The following is a 27,917-nucleotide window of genomic DNA, read 5'->3' as shown; positions in this document are numbered from 1 at the left end:
CAGAGGCAGACGTTCTTCATTCCAGGTGGGAATCTCTTCTCCAACAATGGGAAGCAGGGCCCGGATGCCTCTGAGTCACCGTTTTCCACCCCAGACCCTGCAGAAGTTTCTCTGCAGAGACCCTTCAGCATGAAGGAGGAAGCAGAGTCAGGGCAGGCTGGGGGGAGGGGCACATATTGTCCCTGACCCAAAGGAAGACTTAAAAAAATGAAAACCGTCCCACGCTATACTATTTTCAGATTCCCCCCACAATCCCTATTGGGGCCTTGAATGAAACTGCCAGGTCAGAGGCCCTGGGAGCATGGCTCCAATGGAGCTGTGCTGGGAGGGATCTGAGAGGGACTGCTGGGGTTGAAAGGGTGTGGGGTTTCTCTGTGAATGGCTGAGGCTATCTTCAGATCCTCAGGAATCCACTAAGTTGGAAGGCAGGTCTCAGCAGGTGACAAACCCTGCTCCTCCTGACAGCATGGTGCAGGGGCATCACAGATATTTCCCAGTAAATAGCATCCTTGTGCAACTTTGAAATTACTGGGCCAAATTTATATTTAGTTAAAGTTCCTGGTAGTTGATGGAGTTACCAAAAAAAATCGATTTGTTCAGTGATGAATTTGTTCTGTTGTATTTCAATTATTTGTATGAGAAATATGAGAGTCAAGGATGGTCACTTCTGGCAAGTTTCAAAATTATTTAGGTTAATGAGTTCATGGTAGAATCCCTTAAACTGGGGTAACCAATGGAAAACAGGAAAGACCCTTACATTTTAGCATTGCAAACACAGAAATTACATAGAACTTGTAATCAGACAGGGAGATAAAAGAGAGTGAACGCATTATGGTGTGGTATGAAGATTTTATGGCCTACATTTGGGATGCACCATAATTCTCATGAGTGATGAACTTAAGAGTGAGTTATGTAGGTCATTCCATGTGAGTGCCACAATATCATGCCACAGCATCGGGGATTTTATATGTGACACATAAATTACAGAACAAATATTTTGGAAATATTTCAGTAAGTTTTACTTTATGTTACTGATGCTATTTAATTACCTCTATCCATCTAGAAGCCAGAATGCCTTTGTTAACATTAGTTGAACTGTACAAACCCCAGTGAGAGTGAAAGTTATAACTGATAAATTATAAAAGCCTCTCAAATGACCTAAAATAGATTTGCCATACATGATGATGTCACTCTCTTAAGGTCTAGTACAGCATCTTGAAAACACCTAGGACCAGAAGCAAATTCTGTTACCTTCTCATAATTGGGAACAATTCTGATTCTTGAGCCAGTGTAATATGAGGGAGAAATTGCACATTCTGGGGGAAAGGGAGTAATATTCCTGTGTCAGAGTGCTGTATGTATTTATTTATTTATTTATTTACTTACTTACTTATTTAAACTGGCTATTTGAAGCTGCTGAGAGATTTGGAATAGGATTGCCAACCCTCCAGAATTGCCCTGGAGTCTCCAGAAATTAAAGATTAATCCTTAATTAAATATTATATCATGTGATGAAAACTCCAGGAATATGACCAACCCTAGCAGTCAAAGAGTCCCAGTGAAGACAGATTAGTGGAGTGAACAGAGTGCAGATGGGATGGTCAAAGTTGCATAATGAACACAATTCATCACATGGATATCAGTAGCGCATGCGGCACTATACACACATGTTCATAATCTGCTTTAAGGTGAAACTGTAGAACAGACTCGACACACAGATGTTGACTTAAATGTTCATATACAAAGAATATATCAATATTTAATTTTAAACAATATATACACACAAACATAAACCACATGTATAAACCACTGACACCCATGTGCATTTATCATGTGTATGACCATCTCACTTGCCCATTAGTCTACCATTGACAGGACAATTTATAAGATGCCAAACCACTGAGACAACTTTTACAGCCACAAATTTTGTTTAAACATAAGAAACACTCCTTTCATTCCCCCCAACTCAAAGTACTGAATTTCTAAAAAAAAAATTAAATTGGCTTGTGGCCCACAATGTGCAATATTCTGTCCTTAGCTAGTGTCAGGATTAAAGTCCGATATTTTTTAAATGGGAGATATTTATTATTGGTAGCCCCAAAGATAATAGATATTAAAATTGTGCCATTAAAATTGTAGTGTTATCATTGATATGTGTGAAAAACTATTTTAGGTCATTTAAAGACGTTTCTAAAATGTATTTGTCATAATTTTTCACCCCCTCTGAGGTCAGAGCACAACTCATGATACCAAGGCAGATGGCCTTATGGTGAAATATATAAATGCTCACAATAGTGGGAACAACTTTTAGAACTATTTAAATCATTTCTAAAATAGTTTTTAAAACATCCTTATTTTTTAATTTGCTGGACAAACAACTACATATATACGTAGATAAACTGGCTGTAGGCAGAGTGGTTATTCAGAGAATAACCTAAGTGGTAAACAAAAAGGTAAAAGCATCATATTTACTCTACATAAATGCTTGTATAAGCAGACCTTATTAAAACATCTCACTTAAACTCCTAAACTGTTGCAAAGAAGAAAAGGGATTAAACCAGTTTTACTATAAAATATGTGGCATATACAGAACACATAATGATGCAGTGTGATATGGCACTTGTTTTGAGTCAGCTGCATAACAACACATTCTTGGTTTTGCCATTTGTGAACAATGCAGCCATCCTAAATTCATGCAAATAAAGCCTTTACGCTATAACATCATAAATGTGCTCATTCTCTTTCCATATTTATACATGCATACAGGAGTGCACACATGGGCACACACACAAACCTAAGACAAATATGCTCAGATAGAAAGTGTACTATTCATCTGTGAAGGTTTCTGATAGTGAAGAGAGTAAGGTAGGAATTATTCCATGCATAAATCTCAACCTGCCACAACTCTTATCATCAAGGTCTTCTCCCCAGTCTTCTGCAAACAGCCCCCTACCTGGTCACTGATGGGTTTTTTAAACTTGTTTCCTGTAGGTTGAAAACTTTTACTGAATTGTCATAAAAGCCATATGCAGGGGTTGGATGAAGTAGCTAATATTCCTTACCTTTTTGGCATGTTCAGGCTGATTCAGCATTTTTTCCGCATCCTCCAGCCAGGCCTGCAGACTGGCCACAGTGCTGCTATATCGATCCCAGTTAGCAATCACTTCTTCTAACATGCTCCTCACACTTCTCACCTCTACCGACAGGTTCCTCCACTGGGCTGTTGTTTCATTCATGAATTTCATCACATTCTCTGCTTCTTCCACTAAGACACAGAAAGCATATTGAATTTTTAAACACAACTTAAAGTCTTGGAGCTGCTGGAAGTATTTATGCAAGTATTTAGCATGTGTTTCTTTTATTACAAATATTATTAAATCTCTTTTATTATTCTTGTTAAGTAATTCTATTTTATATTCTTTTCAGCATCAGTAGGTTTGTTTAAACATATATGAAATGCACAACCTAATCACAGAATCATAAAACCATAGGGGTTAGAAGGGACTGCAAGGTCATCTAGTTTAACCTCCTGCCAAGATGGAGGATTTGTTGTGTCTAAACCATCCAAGACAGATGGCTATCCAGCCTCCCCTTTTGAAAAACCTCCAGTGAAGGAGCTTCCACACCCTCCCTAGGCAGTCTGTTCCATTGTCCTACTGTTCTTACAGTTAGGAAGTTTTTCCTGAGGTTTAATTTAAATCTGCTATGCTGTAATTTGAATCCATTGCCTCTTGTCCGGCCCTCTGTGGCAAGAGAGAACAATTTTTCTCCATCTTTTTGTAGCAGCCTTTCAAGTATCTAATGACTGCTATCATGTCCCCATCCCTCCTTAATCTCATCTTTTCTAAACTAAACATACCTAGTTCCTTCAGCCTTTGCTCACATGGCTTGCATTCCATCCTTTTGAGCATCTTTGTCACTCGCCTCTGCAACCTTTCCAGTTTCTCTACATCCTTTCTAGACAGTGGTGACCAAAATTGGACCCAGTACTCCAACTGAGGCTTAACTAGTGCCAAGTAGAGCGGTACTATCACCTCCCATGACTTGCATGCTTTGCCTCCGTTAATGCAACTTAAAATTATATTTGCTTTTTTTGAAACAGCATCTCATTGCTGACTCATGTTGAGGTTGCGATCCACCACAACACCCAGATGCTTCTCAGCAGTGCGGCTGCCAAGCCAGTTTTCCCCCGTCTGTATTTATGCATTTCGTTTTTCTTCTCTAAGGGGAGCACCTTACTCCTCTGTCTTTGTAGAATTTCATTTTATCTATAACCCAGTTCTGAATTTTAGCTTTATCCTCCAAAGTATTGGCAATCCCCCCAAGCTCTATGTCATCTGCAACATTAAGGTTGAGAAATTAAGCATACATGGTAAAAAATAAAGTATACAACGAATGTCACATTAACTCAGTCATGTTGCATATCTTGCATGTTATTGGTGTATGCATCTAATAACAAAAAAGTAACATAGGAAGGGTTATATTTAACAAGGAAAGAGAAATAGAAAACTATATGTGTGGCTGATTCAGTGCTGAGTTTGCATTAAAATATTAAGTGAAAATCTATTCTCATTTACAACTATATAAATCCAGATTAATGACATTGGATTTTTGTCATCTACTTTTTTAATTTTCTGTAGGTGGTGTACTTGATTTCTAGGCCATACCATTGCAGTTGATTCCCTCTTTTTAAGGAAAAAAGATAATGCATCTGCAATGCAGGATCCTTTAAGAAATGAATTCATAGCTTAGGTGTCCTTAGTTTGCACTATTTATGCTGCAAATAACTCAGGTGAATATTTATTTGTTGGAAAATGACTTATTGTTGGGTTTTTTAAAAAATCATGGAATAGTTTATATTGCTCTTACATTTTGTAAAGTGTATTTTTACAAAAATCTAACTTTGGGGACAAATTTGAGTTGAAAGTGTCACTTTAAATGGGTAAGATATTCCTTTTCACTCCCTATCCATAAACCATTTTAACAACTGCAGCATCTCACCCCAGAGATTTCTGCACTATTATTTGACAGTGTTTAAAGTAGTCCCTATCAGATGCCTCCAGAGCCATCCATGCAACCTCACTGTACCCAGTGGGGTTGTATAGGTGTAACAGAGAGTAGCCGATCCATCCATAGGTCATCGTATACTGCATCTATCATTGTGTTCATTCTTTGTCATTCTGGAAGGCTTGTGAAAGGTACTTCAGTGAATACTGTGCTGCTAATGATGATACTGGATGAGACTGCTTTGCATGTAGGTTCAGAGGCAGAGTAATACAAAAGATCCTTCCACAGCTTGCACCCCAGGAATAAAAGGCCACTCCTTGAGCCTGGAGATAACAGGATGGTGCAGCTTCCCGCTGTGTACTGGGGAGTTTAGCGAGGGCTAACAATCCTTCTACAACTTCCCCCTGGATAGCTGCTGCTCTGAACTGCCCCAACACAAGGCTGTTCAAAATAGCACAAATTGCATCATCATTATTATTATTGTTGTGACTGTCGTTAAATCCCCATTCCAGATATTTTGAGAGGAGGTTGTTGCTTTTTTACACCGCCCTCCTCCCTCCCTCCCCCAAAAGCACAGATGACCTATGTTACTCAGTTCTCAGATATTATCATTTCATAACTCCTTCAAGTTATTCAAAGTGGGTGAAATTCACCCCAGTGCAGAGGGCCCGTACAAAGTATGTGAGACTTATTTGGTGCATGGGCATTGTACTAGCCCTCTGCACTGGAGTGAATTTCACACTTTGTGAATCAAAATCATCTTCAGTTACAACCAGGGCCGATTTTCTACAAGTCAAAAGTAGAAGAACACTTTTACAATTAACACTTAGATTTCCTCATGTTCCAGTAGCATATTCTAACAATCACACAGTCAACACACACTGGCAGAAATCCACTGGATTCTAGTTTTGTCAGATCCCACGTGGTTAATTACAGATCCAGTACAACTGTATTGCACAGAAGGAATTGGCTTCTAAATATACTCTGAGGAACTAATTTAAAAAGGATATTAAAATCAACAGGACTAAAATGCCTTCAGAATTGCAACAGATACAGAGGTATTTACCTGAGCCATTAGCTTTGGCATACATCTCAGCTGCCCTTTTCAAGATCTGGTATGTAACTTCATACTGCTCAAAGAATTTACTGTTTTCAATAACAGACTGAAAAGGAAAAAATGGTTATAAGAGGCAAAAGTAAATGTCACATGGAATAATGATAATTCCTTTGAATTACAATTGCATTAAGATACGATTTCTCAAATTTCACCAAACCATCCCCCACTTAATTTACAATGTGCTATCCAGAGCTCCCTTTGACAATGACAGGACAGGATAGTCTCCTCCCATAGGAGGCTCTTTTCAAGAGTACATTTTGGATGAATATTTTTAACATGCTCATAAGGCAACCTGTTAATTGCTCTTTCTTGCTGGAATTCTTCGGACTTCTTCATACTTAGAATTCAGCAGAAGCCAAAGAATTGCCTGAAGAGTCACTATTTATTAGATAACTCCTCCTCTGCTGAGATCTAAGTGAAAACAATTCAGTAAGGGCAAAATTCATCTTCATGCAGACAGCTACCACAAAACCTATGCACTATTTAAATCTCACTTAAGCCTTCAGAATAGCCCTTGTACTGACCCTCTGCAAAGGGACAGATTTCATTCAAAGAAAAGAAATATATTCCATCAAACTTCAGTTTGCATTCACATCTTCCAGAAGAGATGGAACAAGATGTTAAAGAAATCCTACATTAAGTGATCCTGCTTTACAAAGTGTTGCATAGGTTTTTACCTTCGTGGTTAATGCTAAAACTCTATATTCTGCTTTGAACATTTGCTCTTAAACAGAGCTGGGTAAATAATTTATAGGGAATACTTATTCAACAAATGTTGCCCCTTTTTTTGTTCATGGATGGTCAGTCACTTTGATTTTTTTTTTTCAAATGTAATTGTTTTTCAAAATTATTTGTTGAAGTTGTTAATGTGCTTAAGAGTTTTCAAGGTTGAGTTCTTAGTTAGGCCAACTGTCAAATGGAAATAATGTTCTCCTACCTTTGTAAATTCCTTTCAGATATGTAAGTGCAAGAAATATTAGCCCGGTTTTTCTGATAGGCTAACCAGGCTCACTGCTTTGTCACTGACAGTGGCACCAAAAGACTTGGCTCCCAGTTTTGTATTGGACACATAATTTGTTATGATTTTTAAACACTTTTTGCCAACATTTTGAGAGAGCATATATTGTACAATGAAGGCATGTTGGGCTAACTTAGCTATGCAGTATACAAGCATACTTTATGTCATCAGATACATACTGAAGCCCCACCCCAATCTAGCAAAGCATTAAGCACATTAGTAAACTTTAGGAATGTGAGTAATCCTACTAAAGTAAATGGGAACACACATTCTCCAAAGTTAAGCACATGATTATTGAGTATACTCTACTCTAAAAAGTTTGCCCATTCCAAATTAGCATTAAAAGTATGGAATTCTTGATGTGCAATGGCTAGAGAACTATAATAATTAATACCATCAGTGAGCTGCTTTGATGAGCACTAAAAACATAATGGAAGTGAAATAATTGAGAGAAAGATGCTTTTGGATCATTATTTTATAGTAAGCAGGAAAAAATCTTATTTTTAACTATTAAATGAAAAGTTATCTCAGGTAGTGAATTTGTGTTTTATTTTGAATTACTGATCTGTTGCTCTGTAAATTGAGTTTGGCATGTGTATGCATTCCAAAAACAAACAAAACAAGAAGTTATTGAAAAGGAACAGTTCATATTGCTAACAACAGTAATGTGGGGAACTATCACATCATTTACAAAACTGAAACACATCAAAGCAAGGGAATAAATATGTGAGGACTTCATAAATCTTACATGGACACATAATAAATACATTGGGCAAGAACCTCAGCTAATGAATGTTCAGCTCAGCTGAGGGGGGCTCAAATGTGCCTTATGTGTTTCCCCATTCTTAGAGCTGCTCTGCCCAGGGTGAAGCCCCCAACACAGGTTAGACTGACCTGAAAGCTGCTTTATTCTCCATAAGCCACCAGTGGTCTCAAGGAGCCAAGTGTCAGCTGGGCACTACGGTGTGAGAGATCCCTGACCACACCCTCTTCCCCAATTCCCTGGGCAGCTGTCTGCAAGGAGCAATGATGTGGAAGTCCCCAAAGTAGTTCTGCACCACCCAAAGAGCCTCCAATTTGAGAGGCTGGATCTGCTGGGTTTAGAAGAACTTTGTACCATAGGAGCACCATGAACCAGCTGGAGCGCAGCCAGGATGGGGGCCATCTGCTGGATTCTCTGTTGTCTTATACATTCTGTGGTCCTTTACACCTCTTCAAATTGGGTGCAAAGTAGATGTAAAATGCGTCCCTTCTCTTATGGTAGCATTTTACACTGTCTTTACATAAGTGTGAATCACAACACAAGGGGCAAGGCACTGGAGTTCAGATGTAGATGCAACAAAATTAAACAAAGAACAAAAAAGCTTACAATATAATTTTGTAGAAGTAGTTCTACCGACTCTCGTCTTCCATATTTGATAATCCATGATTTTAACTTGGATTCTGCAAGGACTAACAGTGACAGCAGACGGTATTTCAGTTCCAGAAACTCCATTTTCAACAGATGGAGTTCAGACGTAGATGCAACAAAATTAAACCTAGGAATGAATCACACTATAGTAAAAAAGTGCAACATTCAATATGTAGGAGGAACGGAAGGATTTTTCTATAGGTTCAAGCTACCTTGTTATGTGTGAGATATATCTCTATTTTTGATCTAATGCAAAGCCCAAAGGCATATTTAATTTTGTATGATAGCCACTCTGAAAGCTGCTCATTAAAATAAAGCATGTTATAATTCTGTTTATACACAGAAGTAAATCATCAGTTTAGGTCTGAGACTAAGTTTTTTTCATTACCAAAGCATCCCTCTTCCAGTTTGTTCATAAGCATTATGTTGTTACATAATGTCCCTTCCTGTGCCGAGTCTGTCTGCAAAATTATTCCTTTTTGAAAATCAATTGCTTGTTCAAATTGACCATTATCAATTATTAATATCAGGCTTTTCAATATATTTCTCATTTGTTGCTGCTCCCATTCTTTTTAACTAAGAACCAAATGTAAAATCTGATTTTTACATGAAAACATTATAAAGCAAACAGGTTCTCTGTCATTCACAGAGGAGGTTTCATTTAAGATTGAAATTCTTCTTACCTCTCTGCCATATCGTCTAATTGCTCCAGTGGAACAGGGACTCCATTAACAGACCTAGCCCGGTGGATCCCTTGGAATGCCTTTTTGTGACCATCTAGGTTTTTAAGCAGGTCCTGGTTTGATTCAAAGAGAGAGAAAAGGCTCACAGTAGACTAATAAGCATGATTTTAAGGCTGCAATGATGAGTCAATGTAGTTAAGTATTTGAACATGCTGTCACATTTGCATGCAAGTTAATGCCTAATATAAAAGCATTATATAGCAGCTTGAGCATCTGCACAGCGAAAGTACCTTATGAGATGTTCTGCTAAAGCTGTGTCTTATAATTCTGGCAGTTTTTAAAATAGATGGCACTTGCACTGCCTCAAATAAATCTTTCAGAGATTTAAAGAAACACGATGAACTCTGGTTATATGTGACTAATCTGAGATAAAGTCTGCAATTGCTGAAATTTCATGAGTACATAATTTTGCTAAATTTACTGTTTATGTCTTTAATACAAATACCAGCTTTTATTAATTGCTATTTCAAATATTACACAATTAGTCTAATCCCGCCCGCCCCCCGCTACAAAGCAGCAGATTCAGGGTTCCTGATGTTGTTGCATATTCAATGTGAAGTGAACTCCTGACTCTCGGCATCAGAAGCTTCAGTGATTATATGCTATATATTACTCAAACCTACACTGAATGCAGTACCTAAACCTGTAGGCTTATGATAAGATACGAACAAGCATAAGCCTCATAATAACAGCTCATTACTATAGTAACCAAGCAACACTACTTCAAAGGATTTCCTGGAGATTACTTATTAAAATGAATGACTGGCAACGGTTTCCAAAGCGGTAACCATAACGATGTCAAGTCTTCAGAAGGCTGCCAGAATGTGAGGGAGTAGATAGCTTATTGTACAGTCCCTTGCTGAACCTGATTAGTACTGTACTGACAAAGAAAATCATGCATAGCTCCTCCTCTCCCCAGGCTGAGGGAGCTGGGTTAACAAAATGCAAACTAGTAAATTTATCTCAAATGTCTATTTTTTCAATGTATTAAAATATCACCTCTCCACAGACTGCTCTGACTGAGCACTTGTGCAACAGCAGAGATAAATATACAATTCTATCGGCTCAATTCACAAAATTGTACCCAATATCCCCCATGATCCTCCACCAACCCTCCTGACTCTACTCAACCCTCCCCTTTGGAAGAAAGTTTGAAAGAAGAGATAAAACTCTCAGGCTTTGTAAGGCAAAGGGGATAAATGAGTTTAAGAATCAAGAAACCCTTGCTGAGAATTCCCTGCAGCTAGCCCTCTCGCATTTAAATGAGGGATGTTACAACACAGCACTTCCGTGTGCACTTCTATTCCCACCCCCATAGTCCAAACTGTAGGCATAGCCTGAGATCCTTAGACAGAAACAAGTTTTTTAGATCCTTATTAGTCAAAACCAGTACTTGAAACTTCACCCACTAATCTAGTAGACGCCAGTAAAAACTCTGACTTTCACATGCAATTCGCTCCCCAAGTGAATTACTAATTATTAAGGTCCTGAACCTTCAAAGACTAATATACGTGTTTAACTTTGAGTTAAACAACTGTGAGTAGTCCCACTGACTTCAATAGGACTACTTATGGATGTGAAGTTGAACAAAGCAAAGTTTGTGCAGGATGGTGCCTAAGAAGACAAAATACACTTTGAAATATACTGATAAAAAGCACTGTATAAAAGCTAGATGTTATTATTAATAATAATGTATTCTGCATTAGTTGGAAGTTCAGAATAACCTTAAGGGGCCATATAATATGCAATGTCATGTAACAACTTCTGGAGGTGATAAAGGTATGGATAATGTGGCGAGGTTCCCAGCAGAGAGAAATAAAAAAAAATTGTAAAGCACAGCTGGAAAAAACACATTGAGCCATTGCTGCTACCTAAGTAGCTGAGGATCTTCATGACCCCTGCGTCACGAACCTGAGTGACAAAGATGAGCAAACTCATACAATACAGGGAGCTGATTTCTACTAATTCTTCTGATGCTTTCTCCATCCCACATGCACGACATATAGGGCAGTGGTTCTCAACCTGCGGCTCGAGGGCCGCTTGCAATCCATCAACACACAGCTGCAGCTCATGTGATATCCTCAGGGCCACACAGATAGTATTGGATGTGGCCCACATAACACAAATATGCATCCTACAGTGTTAAATAGGTTGAGAACCACTGATACAGGGCTTGAAAAATTTACCTGACATCTACTAACCTAAGGATTAAGTTTACTTGTCAGGGTGATTAATTAAGATGTGAGAGCTCAAAATACATATCTCTAAGACATCCAGGAATTGTTCTAGCAAAAAACAAGGGCTGACATTCATGATATTGCCAAGATTAACAAAAACTTTTTTTTAAGAAACCTTTCAGGCCTTCATTATACTGTACACCATAAAGAAGCTAAAAGGACTACAAATATAATTTTAAATAAATCCTTGCCAGATTATTTTTGCAGCAATAAAACAGTTGTGCCTTGTATTTCTTTATATCATGCTGTCAAGTATCAGGGGGTAGCCATGTGAATCTGTTTCTACAAAAACAACAAGGAGTCTGGTGGCACCTTAAAGACTAACAGATTTATTTGGGCATAAGCTTTCGTGGGTAAAAACCTCACTTCTTCTATGCATCTGAAGAAGTGAGCTTTTTTACCCACGAAAGCTTATGCCCAAATAAATCTTTATATCATGCTGTCAATCAAATTTCAATATAAAACATTTTAAAATATAACTTACTACAAACATCTCTCTTGCTTCTGTTATACCTTCTTTCCCTTGCTGGTTCCACTCCAATTTTTCTTTCTTTTCTATCCCTATATTTTCAGTCTCTGTTCTCTCTTTTCTTCCTCTCTTTCCCAGGTTATATACCCTTTTTTTCTTTCCCTACATTGTGTTCTTTACTTCATCCTCTATATTTCCTGTCTCAGCTTTCTTCTCCTACTCCGCCCCAAAGATTTTTATCTGCCTGTCTCTCTATATACAACTTACTTTTAAATGAGAGCTTAGAATCTGCAGAAATTGATGGCACTAATATTCAAATTTGCCTATGAAAGCTTCTTATTAACCATAGGAAAGTGGATTTTTCAAGCCCTGTTCAGGCGCAAAATGATCTAGGTTCACCTCATTCTCTTCCAAGCCTCAATCTTGGTTAGGCATTGGTTAAGACCAACTGCAATGCGGGTTATCAGCATATTTAAAGTATTGTAGTCTCTCCATTACCTCACTATTTCACTTGGCTTCCATACAGGTTGAGTAACAGAATGGTACAGTGTGGAGCTCTGTAGGAGAGAGCTCCTGGAGCAGATGAACAGCTATGGAATATTACACTCTGGGACCTCTCAAAAAGAAAGGAATAAGAGCCATTCAAAAATAATTCGAACTACTTCTTCTAGGATCTGCAGATGTGTTAATAAAACCTCATAGTCAAAGGTATCATCTGATAGATCTAAAAGAATAGGCACGGACACTTGAGCTTCATCTACCACCACGAGGAGATTATCTACCAATATAACTAGTACATGTAGCCTCCTAACTACAGCATGTCAAAACCCCAATTTGTATGGCATCAAGGAAATCTTAGGACTCCATATGTTGTCCAAGTTTCCGCATCGTCACAACTCACTTTCAGAACAAACCCATTAACAACAACCACGAAAATTTGTTGTTCATACAGCATGAGTTCTCGGTCACCCACAATCCTAGGAACAGTGGCCCCACTGAAACTGGAAATGTCATGCATAGAGATGTCTCATACAGAGTTACCTTATGCTGTTCAAGCTTCCGATGTATCGTATTTGCTGTTTCCTCATGAGCTTGCTGGACAATTATTTCTTCCCTAACGGCAGCCTCTGCTCTGTAAAGCCAGGCACCTATGGTACCCAAAGGCGCAGGAAGAGATTTATCAAGATATTTGTGCCAATCTAGTAGCTGGAAAACAAAATTAAGAATACTGAATATCCTTCCAGGATTAATTGCACAAGTAACTATCCTGAAAATCAGACTCCTAACAAACCTGGCGCTGGATAGTTACAAGGCCAAAAAGAAATTAAAAGAACAATAAGTGATGTATAAAATGTAAATGTTAATATTCAGTTTATGGCATTACAATATTAAGTATGGTAATTTATAATTTTCTATTACAACAATTTGTTCTGGATAAACTATGCATGGCATCATTACTCATTAATGGTGCAGGTTACCCTAAATGTACATTAGTAAAACTTGTCCACCACCAAAAGCAATCAGATGTTCTATATTTATACCACAGATGTGGTGATGACAGGTTTGTGAAAAAAAATTGAAACCATGTCATAAATTGAACTTCTCATACATGTTAGATAGTTTCATCTGCCCTCTGCTCATTACCCCATTTCAGAGGAGACAAATGTCAACATTCCAGGGATCTCAGCAGTTTCAGACAGATGCTTACAAGTTGTTCTTGAGAAATGCAACTTTCTTCCACCTATTTCCACCATGTCTCCCCAAATTATAATTGTCTGGCATTATGCAGACTTGAACCTGACAAGCTTAAGCTCCAAATGTCATCAGTTATCAGGGATAGTAACACTTTCCTTATCCCACTGAATGCCAAGAATGCTTTTTCCAATGGGATTCAGCACTTGTTTCTTACCCTGGTAGACTGTGAAAGTTCAGATCTGAAGATTTAATATTAACTATACAAAGAAGCTATTTTCAGTAATACTGAAAGGCCTCTATTAATTTTTCTCTTCCTCAGAAGCCTATACATTTGGATCTATAGAAGTAAAGTAGCCTGTCTTACTGGAAGAGTCCCAATTAAGAAAGAGGAAAATAATGTCAATAAAAATTATAAAGCTTCAAAATATTTCCATTATAGTTTATTTTAAATACATGACATAGAAAAATTCATGACAGCATGGTCATTTATAAAGGTTTCATTGACTCTCATTTGGAATGACCTACATAACTCATTTGTTGCTTCACCACTCATAAATAATGTGTCCATGCCAAATGAATACCATTACACTTTTACAACACACTGCAACATTTAGTAGTTGGTAGGCGGACACAAATTGTTCTGTAAATGAACAGATGTAGAATTTTACAGGGCATTCAATATTGTTTAAAACCTGTTCTGTCAATCCAGTTTGAGGGGAGCTGTGAATTGTACTATTAGTTGTGTTTTCAAAATACTCAATACTACTATGTTTTTATCAACATATTTTCTAAGAAAGGGCAGTTCAAGGTGGGTGCCCTATCCTAAAGACCTTATTCAATCTTTGCTTCATCAAAACTTAAAGATTTATGTCTAATAAAATGTATTTAGTGTATTAATTTTTTTAACTTACCCTGGAAGAAACCCTGTCCCAAGCTTGCTTCACCATAGCTTGATCAAGTGACAATTTACCATCTTTACGTGAAGACTGGATTACAAGTTCAATCTGTTTCCTCTTTATTTCATACTGGACTCGGAAGTGTTTAAATGACTGCATGAAAAGAAAATCAGTACAATGAGGCATGGAAGGAAAGAACAGGACATGTGTGGGGCAAGGTTGGCCATTTTACAATTCTGAATTGATAAAAGATTCTATCCTTCCCAAGTGGGAATATATATTTAATTATGAACTTCCTTGAAATACATTTTTATTAAACGTTTTAACAGGGTAAGAGACTCAAGGGACCTCTGTAGGGAGACAGGACTCCTCTGTTTTCCTCCAGTTATTAGGTACCTGAACCCTACATGAAAGGCAGAAATTACTGTTGAGCAAAACTTGCAACTACATTCAATTAGCTTTTAGCAGGTTAAAAGAGGGGTTGGAGCCTCTCTCAGGCAGAGAAAACTAGGTTTTGGTACAGAGATGGCCTGCATGGAAACTCCTATGAATAACCATATTTGAAGTTTAGGTTGAAGTTTATGATGTGGTGTTACTAATAATGCCAAACCCCAGGAAGGAGCAGTACTCTGATACTGCAAACATTTATGTATTTGAGTAATTTTACACACAAGTAGCCCTAAATGCGCTGGGACTATTTGCTTGTGTGCCTTTACTTATATGCATAACTGTTTGCAGGATCAGGGCCTCCATTTGGAATTCAAACATTGTACATATAATCTGTTCAGCAGAGGATGGGAATTCCATCTGCTTCAAAGATCTACCATGATTTTTGAACCAGCATCTTACAATCAGGAGCTGGTCCTGAAGCAGTCCTATGTATGGCACTCCCACTGAAATCAACAGGTATTTTGGCTGTGGTAGGACTCTGAGAGGAAGACTTATGCAGGGCCGGCTCCAGGCACCAGCTTACCAAGCAGGTGCTTGGGGCGGCCACTTCGGAGAGGGGCGGCACGTCCAGCTGTTCGGCGGCAATTCGGCAGACGGTCCCTCACTCCTGCTCGGAGCGAAGGACCTCCCGCCGAATTGCTTTTTGTTTGTTTGTTTGTTTGGCTGCTTGGGGCGGCCAAAACCCTGGAGCCGGCCCTGGACTTATGGTATCAAAAACATACAATTGGGACTTCACTGCTGAACCTGACAAAATAAGAAGCTAGGCTGTGAGGTAAAAAAACCTATGATTTAACAAAAACTGCTGAAATCCACTCTTTAGAGTTAAAGCAGTTTAAATCCAGAGTCACACATGAAGTTCAACAGACTTCTTCAGGATTCACACCAACAACTGATTTCAGAGTAGCAGCCGTGTTAGTCTGTATCCGCAAAAAGAACAGGAGTACTTGTGGCACCTTAGAGACTAACAAATTTATTTGAGTTACTCCAAATTCACATGATTATAACTGAGCAGAATGTGACCCAAATACATATATTTAATGATAGAAGGAAAATACAGTAAAGTGCAGGCAAAGAAAACTGCCTCTTTATTTCAATGATTTTAGGACCGTTGTCAGGGCCTAGATCATCTCCACCCACAGCAAACCCCAGGGCAGGGTTTTCAGAGGAAGCAAATCTCTACAAACCTCCCTGACATCATCCTGTTAGAGGGGCAGAATTAACCGATCTAGAAAAGGTGGTAGGATCTGCACCCAAATTAGGCAGGGGAGACATATCCACTGGAGACAGATCCTATGCCTCCATATTGACTCTGGCTCTTATCACACCCACATATTCCCCCCCTCCCCCAGTGAGCCACACTGTCAAGGCCTCCCCTGGGGTATGACTGCCCCAGTGGAAGAAGGGTTTTCCATTAAAATATAATACAGGCCTATTCTGCATTAGCCATTTTGACTAATTTCTAGGACCTGGCTGGAGAGGAGTGAAATGTGACCTTCACCCCTGCCCAAGGCCTGCCAACTCTTCCTCTTGGCCCACCTCCCCTTCAATTATTCCCCATCACAGAACCTCTATCATACAGAGCAGCCTCTGCAGCATCCGGAATGTATGTTTGGGGAGAGAGGACTTAGCTGCCCCTAGCTGCCCACCTAAGGGCAACCTAGTCCTTGTTCCATCCTGCAGGAGGCAGATCTGTGTTAGACAAGTCCCCTTTATTTGAAGATCTAGGGGGCACAATGTGGGCATCTGCAGACTTAGATTTGTTTCAGCGGTGAAACACTGCATACTTTTATACAGTCAGCATACTGTATTAGTTATATGGAAGAAGGATACAAATTCAGGGGCACGTTACATCAAATCATGACAAAAATCTTCCACCATTTAAAGTTTTCCACGGCTTACCTGGTATTTTTCCTGTAAGCTTATTTCTGCCATCTGTGTCCTGGTCAGGTCCCTTTCGAACTGTTCGACCCAAACTTTGAGGTCTCTCAGCATCAGTCTATCTTCTTTCTGTGAGATGGGAAACCCAAACAGCATTGTAGATGGTTATTAGTCAGTGCCAAAAATAGGCAATATATTACTCTTTCCTAGCAGGCCAATTTCATTTACAGAGAAAGTCAATGTAGACATTTGGGTCAAATTCGACTGTCTATTATCTGCATGCAACCTGAATGAGTGGGGTTGCCTGGATGTGAGAGTAGAATTTAGACTCCTAGACATGAGGTTCATACTAGCAAGGGGTACTGCAGTCTCACATGGAACATAGTGTCACATGGAGTTCTCATTTAAAGCCAATTTAATGTGCAGCCACTGCAATAAATCACAACAACTAATTTTAATCTGCCACAGATTAAATCACAATTTGTTCACAGTGAATTTAAATGAAGGTCAGTTTGTTTGGAAAAGGGGATTATTATTCCTGATTTTATCATTTATTATCACGTATGGTATTGATGATAAACTGTGTCGTAATGACATCCTACATTACCAGACTATTGGCTCCCTGATTTAAGTGCACCATCTGGTATCAAATAGCAAGTTGGTATAAATGACAAATGCTTACATATTCTACCGTTTTAGTTAGGACAAAAAAAAAAAAAACATTGCAAGTTACTGATCGTCACAGTTTCTTTTGCTTATATACCACAACACACTGATCTTTCTACATTCAATAACAGTATACTGTTCTATTAGAGAACTTGTTTCAACATTGCTTTAGTACGGTGTACTGTCAATCACACAGTTCTTATTAATGTTGTGTCCGGAACAATGTGATCAGAGAGTCAGCAACAGAAAAATACCAACAGGAAATCACAGGTCTGTAAGCTTGTCATATCAGGATTTAGCATATGATAGAAGAGGCATTTGTGCAATGTGTAAACAGCCTAATCCTTAAGCGGGATGTAAGTGACTGATTGAGATTTGCACACAGTAGGCCACATGCACCTCTCACTAATACTAGTGTAACTCAGGAGTAACTCAATTGAAATGAATGAAGATACACTCCTGTAAAACCAGTCAGAGGAGAAGCACGCCCATTAGATTCAACTAAACCCATATTATCTAGTATCCTAAAGTATGTGAGTAAGTTTCAAACATCATACCAAATTAGTGGATTCATGCTTACAAAACCTAAAAAAATAGGTAGAGGAAATACCTATATGTTTTTAAAGCAACTGAAATGTACTAAGGAACAGTCATTTTAAACTTAAATATTTAAGGTTTAAGGTTCCCTCTTTTACCAAAATCCTCTCATTACAGAGGGTTGTCAGGGAGTCAGTTATAGCTCTCTAATTCTCAAGCTGCCCTCAGCCCAGAAGTAAATTAGAGCAACCCTGGGGAGGCTATTATTTTACAACCGTTAGCTATGGTCTCTTTGGACCATCCATGAGGTGAGAATTGCTGTATGGGAATGGAGCAACCCACTCCCTCCCCAGTCCCTCGGTGCTGAGGCGGCAGGATAGGCAAAACTAGCACAGGAGCCATTTCCACTGGCTGTATGCCTGATGAGAATTCCCTTCCAGATTACATTCACTTTGCATGCATCTTGTGGAATCATTTATAGCTGTGCAAAGTATGTACAAAGGGCTTGTCTACATGGTCTGGCAGTACACAGAAAACGGGTATAAATCTATAGCGCTCTGGTCTGCTGCACACTAAACAGCTATGTATACCCTGCTACCGCACACTGAAAGTTCCATTGTGTGCTGTGATCTACAGCAGTGGGTCAAAGTGAACTACGCAGGGCCGGCTCCAGGGTTTTGGCCGCCCCAAGCTGCCAAAAAAAAAAAAAAAAAGCCGTGATCGCGATCTGCGGCGGCAATTCAGCAGAAGGTCCTTCACTCCGAGTGGGAGTGAGGGACCGTCCGCCGAATAGCTGGACTTGCCGCCCCTCTCCGGAGTGGCCGCCCCAAGCACCTGCTTGCCAAGCTGGTGCCTGGAGCCGGCCCTGACACTATGGAACTTCTAGTGCACGATAGCAAGGTCCACACAGCAACTTAGTGCACAGCAGGCTAGTGATTTGTACCCCAGCTTGCAGCACACTAAGTGTTATAAAGACAAGTCTAAAATGGGTGTAAAACACTACCATTCTGACTTGGTGACTGACTCTATAAGCCACAAAGCCATGTGTGGGAATCAGGCTCAAGATTCTTTGAAACACAGAATCAGCAGCAGCAAGAACATGTCTACATTAGCTGAAAGTAGACTTAAGAGTTAAAATAAATCCTTCCATAATGTCCTTTGAAGTGTACAATCTTGTCATCTAACAGCAAAGAAAAAAAAGTAGCTACTTCTATATGTAGTAAGATTGATTTTTAAGACATTTCAGTTCTAAAAGAATGACAGGCATCAAGGTTTTGTATTATTCCTCAACTGGGCTTCCATACAGTCTGTATCTGATGTATAAATACCAATGGGTGGGAGATACTCAATAGGTTAGAAAACTTTATGTGATCTTGTGTGTAACACAGAAATGATATGCTCACTTATGAATATGAGAAGAAATAGTACCTCCCCTGCAGTCAATGGGAGTCTTGCCAGACGGCCAGGATTTAAGCCCTGAAGTTTAGCTCTTTACTCCATATAGCACATTGTATAGTGGCACACAACCTCTGGGTGAAATTCCTGATCCACTGAAATCAATGGAAGTTCTGCCACTGATTTCAATGAAGCCAAAATTTCACCCTATATGTGAAAAGAAGAACAGGAGTACTTGTGGCACCTTAGAGACTAACAAATTTATTAGAGCATAAGCTTTCGTGGACTACAGCCCACTTCTTCGGATATGCATCCGAAGAAGTGGGCTGTAGTCCACGAAAGCTTATGCTCTAATAAATTTGTTAGTCTCTAAGGTGCCACAAGTACTCCTGTTCTTCTTTTTGCGGATACAGACTAACATGGCTGTTACTCTGAAACCCTATATGTGTATATTCCAATACCGTATTTCATAGAAACCATAGAAATGAAGGAATAGAAGGGACTCAAGAGACCATCTAGCTCCCACATGCTGAGGCAGGTCTAAGCATACATAGACCATCCGAGACAGGTGTTTGTCTAATCTGCTCTTAAAAACTCCAATGACAGGGATTCCACAACCTCCCTTGGTAACCTGTTCCCGTACTTAATTATCCCTCACATATTTGAAGAGTGTCATCAGGTCCTGCTTCAGTCTTCTTTTCTCAAGACTAACCATGTCCAGTATTTTTAATCTTTCCTCATAGCTCATATTTCTTTTGAGCATTTTTGTTACTCTTTTCTGGACTTGCTCCAATTCGTCCACATTTTTCTTAAAGTGTGGCACCTAAAACTGGACACATTACTCAAGCTGGGGCCTCCTCACCAGTGCCAAGTAGAGGAGGACAATTACCTCCTATGTCTTATATATAATACTCTATTAACACACCCTGGTATATCTGCCTTTTTTGCAACTGCATCACATTGTTGACTCAGATTCAATTTGTTATCCACCAAAACCCCCAGCTTTTTTTCAACATTACTAGTGCCCAGCTAGTTATTCTCCATTTTGTATTTGTTCATTTGATTTTTTTCTTCCTAAGTGTAGTACTTTGCATTTGTCTTTATTGAATTTCAGACCAATTCTCCAATTTACCACACTATAAAAAAAATTATTCATGTTGATAGATATGGCCCCACTATAGAGAAGGGATCAAATTTATGCTGTAAAATCAGCCTAAAGTAAATGGATTTGTATTTACTTACACAAGTGTTGAATTTGGCCCAGAATGTTTTTGCTTAGGAATAATCGTTTGTTAATTTCTTAAACTTTTAGCCATGCTCCTATTTTACCACTCTGTTTTTGCAGCCTGCTTCACTGGACTCTTTTTTCTTTCTACACACATTGGAATATATCCTCAGTAACTGTATCTGAGGCATCAATATAGCTCTCTGTGTCTCAGCCCCACTTGTCAGATGAGAGGTTCCTTGGTTGATATATAAGCAGTTCGAAGACCCCCTTTTGATTATAATGGTTGCAAGTACAACTTCAGTGGTAGTAGATGGAAATGAATCACAGTTTCTTAAGCACCAAAGGACCTACCATTCATACCTCATGTCTGATGAACTATCATATTTAACACAAGGGATTTATCAATGCTTAGTGCTCTGCACGCTCAGTCAGAAACATCAAAAGGGTACATTTCTAAATAGGCAATTATATTCTGAAGACTAGCCATCTTGAACAGCATATGGACTGGAGTGTAAGCAACTATAAATATAGCTGGCTAGTGGAACTAAAATTATTCCTTTTAGGTAAGAGATCTGATCTCTGATCACATTTGCTTGACATTTAATTTTTCTAATTTTCTGCAGTTTATTCCCTGCATGTTAACCCTAAATGACATTTTAAAATAATAGCTTATCCTGTTATCTTTCCATAAATATTCATTGATTTTGCAGAGAAAAGCAACTGAATAAGAGCACAGTGCTAAACAGCCAATGACAGCTAAGGCATGTAATTAAACAATGGAAAAGTGTTTCTGGCTTCACCTATGACAAGAAGGTGAGGCAGTTTAAATTAATCCAGAATATTTTTGACCCAGCCAGAAAGTCAAAACAACTTATAACAGTTTTTAAATTGATGCCATTGAGGTTAATTTGAAAATTACAAAACCAAGACACTTTGCTAGACAGCTAAGTATATACATTTGTGTATCATAAGGAGTTTAATTACAGATCGAAAAAGGAGTACTTAGTTGGATTATCCAGTTTTCTGATATGTAATTATGAATTTGTTAGGCTATTCAAGTCCAGCAGCAAAATTTTCAAAGTTGGGCCCTTACAGGTCAGCTCTTAAATCCATATTTAGGCAAATAAATAAATGGCCTGATCTTCAGAAATGCTGATCTATGACAGATTCAAGAGCTCAGCTACTCTGAATATCAGGGCACTTGTTAAGGTGCCTAAATATGAATTTAGGTACTCAACTATGGTCTCTAGTTTGAAAAATATGAGCACATAAAATTTTTACAAAGACATAACACTCCTGAATTTTCTACACTCAAACATATGACTTTACAAAGCTATATACCATGAATACCATTGCAAGTAGAATCCTGAGAGGAGAGTTATGGGCCAGATTCTCTAGTCCCCTACAGACACTTTGCACTGCTCAAGCAGCACAAAGTAGTAATTTTTGGCAGTAGCTGGCCAAAGGGAGAATTCCCTTTACATAGAGGACCGTTACACTGACATAAAGCTGTCAATGTGGCAGAGTCACCTCCTGCACTAGCCACTTGCCACACTGACACAAGTGCGGGGAGGGGTCATGTCAGGCGGATTCTAGAGCACGGAAGCTCCTCTATACTATTCTGTTCAGCCTCTGGTGTGAGGTCAATGAAGGAGCTTACACCATTGGCAGTGTAACTTAGAGCTGCTCCTCAGTAACTCTAACTTACACCAGGGCTGGGCCATGCAGCACTGGGGAGTTGCAACAGATCCCTCATGGATCCTTTATCTACCTGCTCGGGTAGGGTGGAGAATCCAGCCCCTACCTATACTGATATACCTATTTTATCTCTAAGTCTAGTATATAAAGTACGGTATAATTACTTGGTTATATGTAGTATGAAAGCAATCCTGACTGATACTTAGTTGAAAATAGTCTTGTGTTGAGTTAAAAAAACCCTTAGAACATGTTCATTAATCAGATGACATAAGAAAATAAATGTATCCTGGTTGATTGCAGTGACCTTAGTGATAACCATTATTTACCACCAAATGGATTTTTTTCTGGACCCCTAATTTCATCTCTCATTTAGAATGTTCATTTCAAAACAAAACCATCTGTTAAACTTATAAATTCAGAATTTCAAAGCTGCCTGAAAGGCCCAATTCCCAATAGAAATTAATGAGCATTGGACACCCAAATGCTAGGCACCTTTGAAAATGGCACCCTCAAAATCATCACAGACATATGGTAATAAAAGCTTCATCAAACCTCACACTGTTATGCATATATTTTCTCTTTCAAACACATACAATATATACCACAGGTACGTGAAACAACCTAATAGCTACCCAGTGGTTTTCAAACTGTGGGCCTGAGCTCCACCCCCACCTGGGGGCAGCAGGGCTCGAACTCCAGCCCCCTCTCCCCTCCCTTCTCCCCCCACCCAGGGTCGTGTAGTAATTCATGGAGGATAGGTCCATCAATGGCTATAAGACAGAATGGGCAGGAATGGTGTCCCTAGCCTCTGTTTGCCAAATGTGGGAATTGGCAACAAGGGGATGGATCATCTGATGATTACCTGTTCTGTTCGTTCCCTATGAAGCACCTGGCATCGGCCACTGTCGGAAGACAGGATACTAGGCTAGATGGACCTTTGGTCTGACCCAGTATGGCCGTTCTTATGTTGTCAGAAGGGGGTCATGGTGCATGCTGAACTCTATCTATCTACAAACATAGATAGATAGATCTTTTCATCTATCTATCCAACCCTGTCTTTCTATATATAAACTTAGATTTAACAAAACCATAATGAAGCATGGCCTGAGATACCCTATGTATAAGTTGATCTGCTTTTCTACCATATCGCTATAGAATTATTTACTAAATTAAGTGTTAGTGAAAAAGTTTATAGGAGTAACTGGTGTGAAAAAGTAGCAAGCAGTAACACTCAGTTGAGGGATACGTTCTTATTCCAGAGTATTTAAACCTTACTTTTAATTTAGGAATAATAAGGGAAAAAGTTGGGATTGCTTGAAGTGTGTCCTGGCAGTATGAAGAAACAATGGCTAGCCAATTAAACCAAACCAAACCAAAAAGCAGAGCAGATACAAAGAAGTACAGAGAGAAGAAGTACATTAAAAAAGTCACTCATCTAAAGAAACAGAAGTGACCTTCTTGGAAAGAGAGGTTCATATTATCTGAAACTTCTCTGAGGCAAGTTATTAAATATTAATGTATTTTTGTTATCTCAGTAAATCCAATAAAGGAGTTTGGTTTGCAAACCAAACCAATGCTTTTGGTCTATTAGCTACTGCTAGTTTATGAACATATTTTATAAGGAACAACTAAATTTCCAACCACCTTTTAAGTGAAATTATATAGATGGACAAATGGGTTATGTCTGAGAAAAGAAGACTACGCTCACTTCTATACTCTCACTCTAGCTCATTCCCCTTGCTGTGTGCATGCATTAGGATGCTGGCTTCTTTCTGGCCAATCAACGGCAACAGCATGAGAGATGGCTTTGGAAGAAGTTACTTTTATGGCTCTTATGGCTGGAAAAGCAGTCCCTTGGCTGCAGTGGTTTTTAAGAAAAAGTGACATTGTGAGGTCAAGGTCTAGAGCTGCTATAAAGAGTAAAACGCTGGTTGCCTGTGGTGATTGCATCACAAAAACAGCACAGAATGACTTTTACATGCTTAATTTATTTTGTTTTCCACAGTGACCTGACACATTTGCGGTTTTACACTCAGTCTCCCTTTTCTGGAACTGTAAATTTTTTCTACATTGCAATAGCACAGCCCAGTTATTGGTCCAAAATACTATAAAACCCTGTATCTCCACTCTTAGTTTCTCGCCTCCATAATACTAAGTACCAAAAAAAAATGGTGGCTGTATTATGTTTATTTTAAGCAATCATTTTTTACCACAATTGGCCTCTCTAAGCTCTGGTAAAATAGAAACTGTGTATGTTCAGATTCAGCAGTTCATGAGATCAGTCTCTGGTTGCACATTTGCTGCTCTGTGTAGCAGAAATGGCATTGCCTTACAAATTCAGCTGTCCTCCCACAGATATTGAAGCAAAATTACTACTTACCCCATTCAACTTTTCAACTATTTAACTTTTTAGTCTGACTTAAAATGTAAACTGTGATATTTAGTCTGAGCAAGCCTTAGCTTGCAAAAAGACCTCTATTAATGCAGAGTGGTAGTGTTAAAAAGAGAGAAAGAATCAGCTAAAATCATAATGAAATTCCGTCACTATTTAGACCAGCTGCTATGGTAGCCCTCCGGAAACCAAACACTTACTTTGCAGATTTCAATCCACACTTTGTCTAATTTTCACCAACCCTTTAAAAGTCAGAAATTGGGCAACCCAAATGAAAATCATCTTAATAAAAAAAATGAGATATTTATTTTAGATGATATAATTTCATAGTTAATCTTGGCCTGCTATCATTTCAATTTTCCTTTCACCTGGCTAATCATTTACCATATAAAAATGTAATGCAGTATATACATTTTTTCATCGTTTGATATATTAGTCTTTACAACACTAGACTCCCTATATGTGCAACATGCAATGTGAATTAAAGATACTGTGTTGCACATAAAAGAATATCCGGGAAAGCATTACAACTAGGTATGATGTTGCCAACAGGATTAGCCATACACTCCCAGCTTCTTTCTGTGTGTGTAAGAACTGCATAAATTAAGATGCTAATATTTGCTGGAATCTGTGTGTGATGCTCTTCCAAAGTCATCATAATGGGCTTGGCAAGGACAGAGAGAACATCCTAAATTACAAGAATCTGCTATCCTGGCAAATATCCATTTTAATGTTGATGATACTCTCTGACAGATCATGAGTAAATCAGATCCAAAGTGTTTGTGGTGCAGAGTAAGCCTCTTAATCCTTTGTCTCACAGAAATCCTTTACAATAATACAAGTGTGGAGGTTGCCAAGTGAAGGATCTCAAAGCAATAAACCAAGAGACTGTATATCAAAGCCAGACTCTACCAAAGCATTGCCATTCTGTTGATATTTGGCTTTCTCAAAAAGCCTCAGCAGCAATCAGTTCCAGATTAACCAATCCATTGGTGATGTGAAAAAGGGCAGCTGGTGAGTTCTTCCTCAAGGGAATTAAGATTTCTTGGAAGTAATAATATAAGATTAATGATAGCTAAAATTAAAAATGTTGGTGTGCTACTTCTTCTATCATTTATTTTTCTTGGACAAACCCACAGCCTGCCAGCTGACATTCAGTAAAAAATATAGGCTTCCCCCAGGTTAGTATAATCCGGGTGGTATCTCTGGAGTGGTCAGAAACCAGACAGCAAGCCATGGCTCCAATGCAAACCCTATTGAAGTCAAAGGCAGTCCCTTCCATGGACTTGAATGGGCTATGTTTCTGGCCCTATGTTCCTGGAATTTAAAACAGATGCTAATAACTCAGAATTTCCAGAGTCTAATTTCCAAACCATTTCCCATGCTTGTATTTTAACAAAACAGGATTACAGGAAATGTCTATTAAAGTTCAGCTGCATCTTTTTAAAACTCCTTTGAGAGTAAAACTAAAAGGCCTTGACAGATCATAACAGGCATCCACAGCAATGATTTAAGCAGTGCAACATTTATTCTTTACAGTTCAGGGAAGTGCTAGTTATATCAAAGTACCTCTAAATCTTTCTTAGAGAAGAGAAACCCACAATGAGAAGAGGTGATTCTGGACAGACAGGCAGACATTTGACTGATGTCAAATGAATAATAATTTTGTTCTTAAGTATCAGGGGGTAGCCATGTTAGTCTGTATCTACAAAAACAACAAGGAGTCTGGTGGCACCTTAAAGACTAACAGATTTATTAGGGCATAAGCTTTCGTGAGTAAAAACCTCACTTCTTCGGATACATCCGAAGAAGTGAGGTTTTTACTCACGAAAGCTTATGCCCTAATAAATCTGTTAGTCTTTAAGGTGCCACCAGACTCCTTGTTAATTTTGTTCTTGTTATTCCAGATGATCCATTAGGGCACTTAGTAGGATAAATCAATATCTTCCTCCTTTTCCAACTCATGCATCACAGTCACTGGTGGTTTAGCCAAGGAAGATCAGATTATGCTCCATTCTGAGCTCCTCAATATCTCTCCACAATCAGCCACAGGGACTGTGGCTGAAAAGTATTGGATATATCTTCCCTCTTCTCTCCTTTGTCAGAGGCTGAGCAGATTGTCTCTGCAGTGTTTCCAGCCTCTGACAACTCAAGGAGCAAACGATCAGGATTAAGAACTAAGCCAGGGTCTCTTGCATAGAGCACTACCATTTAGAAGGGAGGCCAGTGCCAAAGAGCATGTGTAAAATTGAATCAATAACAAGAAAAATCCTTGACTGAAAGCACCTTTTTAAGGTGAAAAATCAAGCCAGACTGGGCAATGGAAAGGAGACCTTCTTGCCATCATAACTAACTCCCAAGTCCAGAAGATCTTGATGGAAAAAAGCAGTGATGGAAATATAGCAAAAATAACTCATTCCTTCAGGTAATACATTATTCCACTTTCACTGCCATTATGTTTGAAAGCCACCTACAATTTCTTAGGGTTACTCAGGCCTGGCCTCCTCCTTAAAATTTTGGTCAACATAACTACAGTGCTCAGGGGTGAAAAATCCACACCCCTGAGCACCATAGCTATTCTAACCTAATCTTTGGTGTAGACACAGCTAGGTTGACGGAAGAATGCTTCTGTCAACCTAACTACTGTCGCTCGGGTAGGTGGTGTTTCTATAGCAATGGTAAAACCCCTTCTGTGACCATAGGCAATGTCTACACTATGGGGTTATGCCATCATACCTATGGCACCACAGATATGCCACTATAGTCCCTCTGGTGTAGACATGGTCTGAGATTGCTACTGTTCACCAGAGCTACTCCTGCTCCCTCTGCCTTCTGCTGTTATCTGCAGGGTCACTATTTCCACCATCATTCTATTCTCTCCCACTTCAAAATTGTTACTAGTGTCCATTTACAACATTTGCTTCTTTTATAGTCAGCTAGTCTTTTCTGGACAATGGTCTTTCTAGCTCTGGTGGTTCTTCACTCAGCTGCCCTTTTAAAAAAAAACAGAGATAACCTATATGTTTTGAAAATAGATGTCAAAATATGCCCATTATGTGCATAAGCAACTGATTAAAATG

General features: G+C 38.9%; 1 protein-coding gene across 1 annotated transcript in view; it reads right to left on the bottom strand.

Moving 5' to 3' along the window:
- Nucleotides 1–27,917, bottom strand: part of LOC128833815 (nesprin-1-like) — an 87,096-nt gene that overhangs the window by 39,079 nt on the left and 20,100 nt on the right. The window contains exons 7-13 of the mRNA XM_054021968.1: nt 16,943–17,050; nt 14,609–14,746; nt 13,044–13,208; nt 9,237–9,349; nt 8,512–8,680; nt 6,074–6,170; nt 3,063–3,265 (exon numbers count right to left, since the gene is read on the bottom strand). Of these exons, the coding sequence (XP_053877943.1) occupies nt 3,063–3,265; nt 6,074–6,170; nt 8,512–8,680; nt 9,237–9,349; nt 13,044–13,208; nt 14,609–14,746; nt 16,943–17,050 (993 nt within the window). The remainder of the gene's footprint in view (nt 1–3,062; nt 3,266–6,073; nt 6,171–8,511; nt 8,681–9,236; nt 9,350–13,043; nt 13,209–14,608; nt 14,747–16,942; nt 17,051–27,917) is intronic.

Source organism: Malaclemys terrapin, chromosome 3 (assembly GCF_027887155.1).
Source record: "Malaclemys terrapin pileata isolate rMalTer1 chromosome 3, rMalTer1.hap1, whole genome shotgun sequence".
Taxonomy (NCBI): domain Eukaryota; kingdom Metazoa; phylum Chordata; order Testudines; family Emydidae; genus Malaclemys; species Malaclemys terrapin.
Note: the sequence above shows the minus strand (reverse complement) of the source record. Positions and strands in the feature narration are given on the sequence as shown.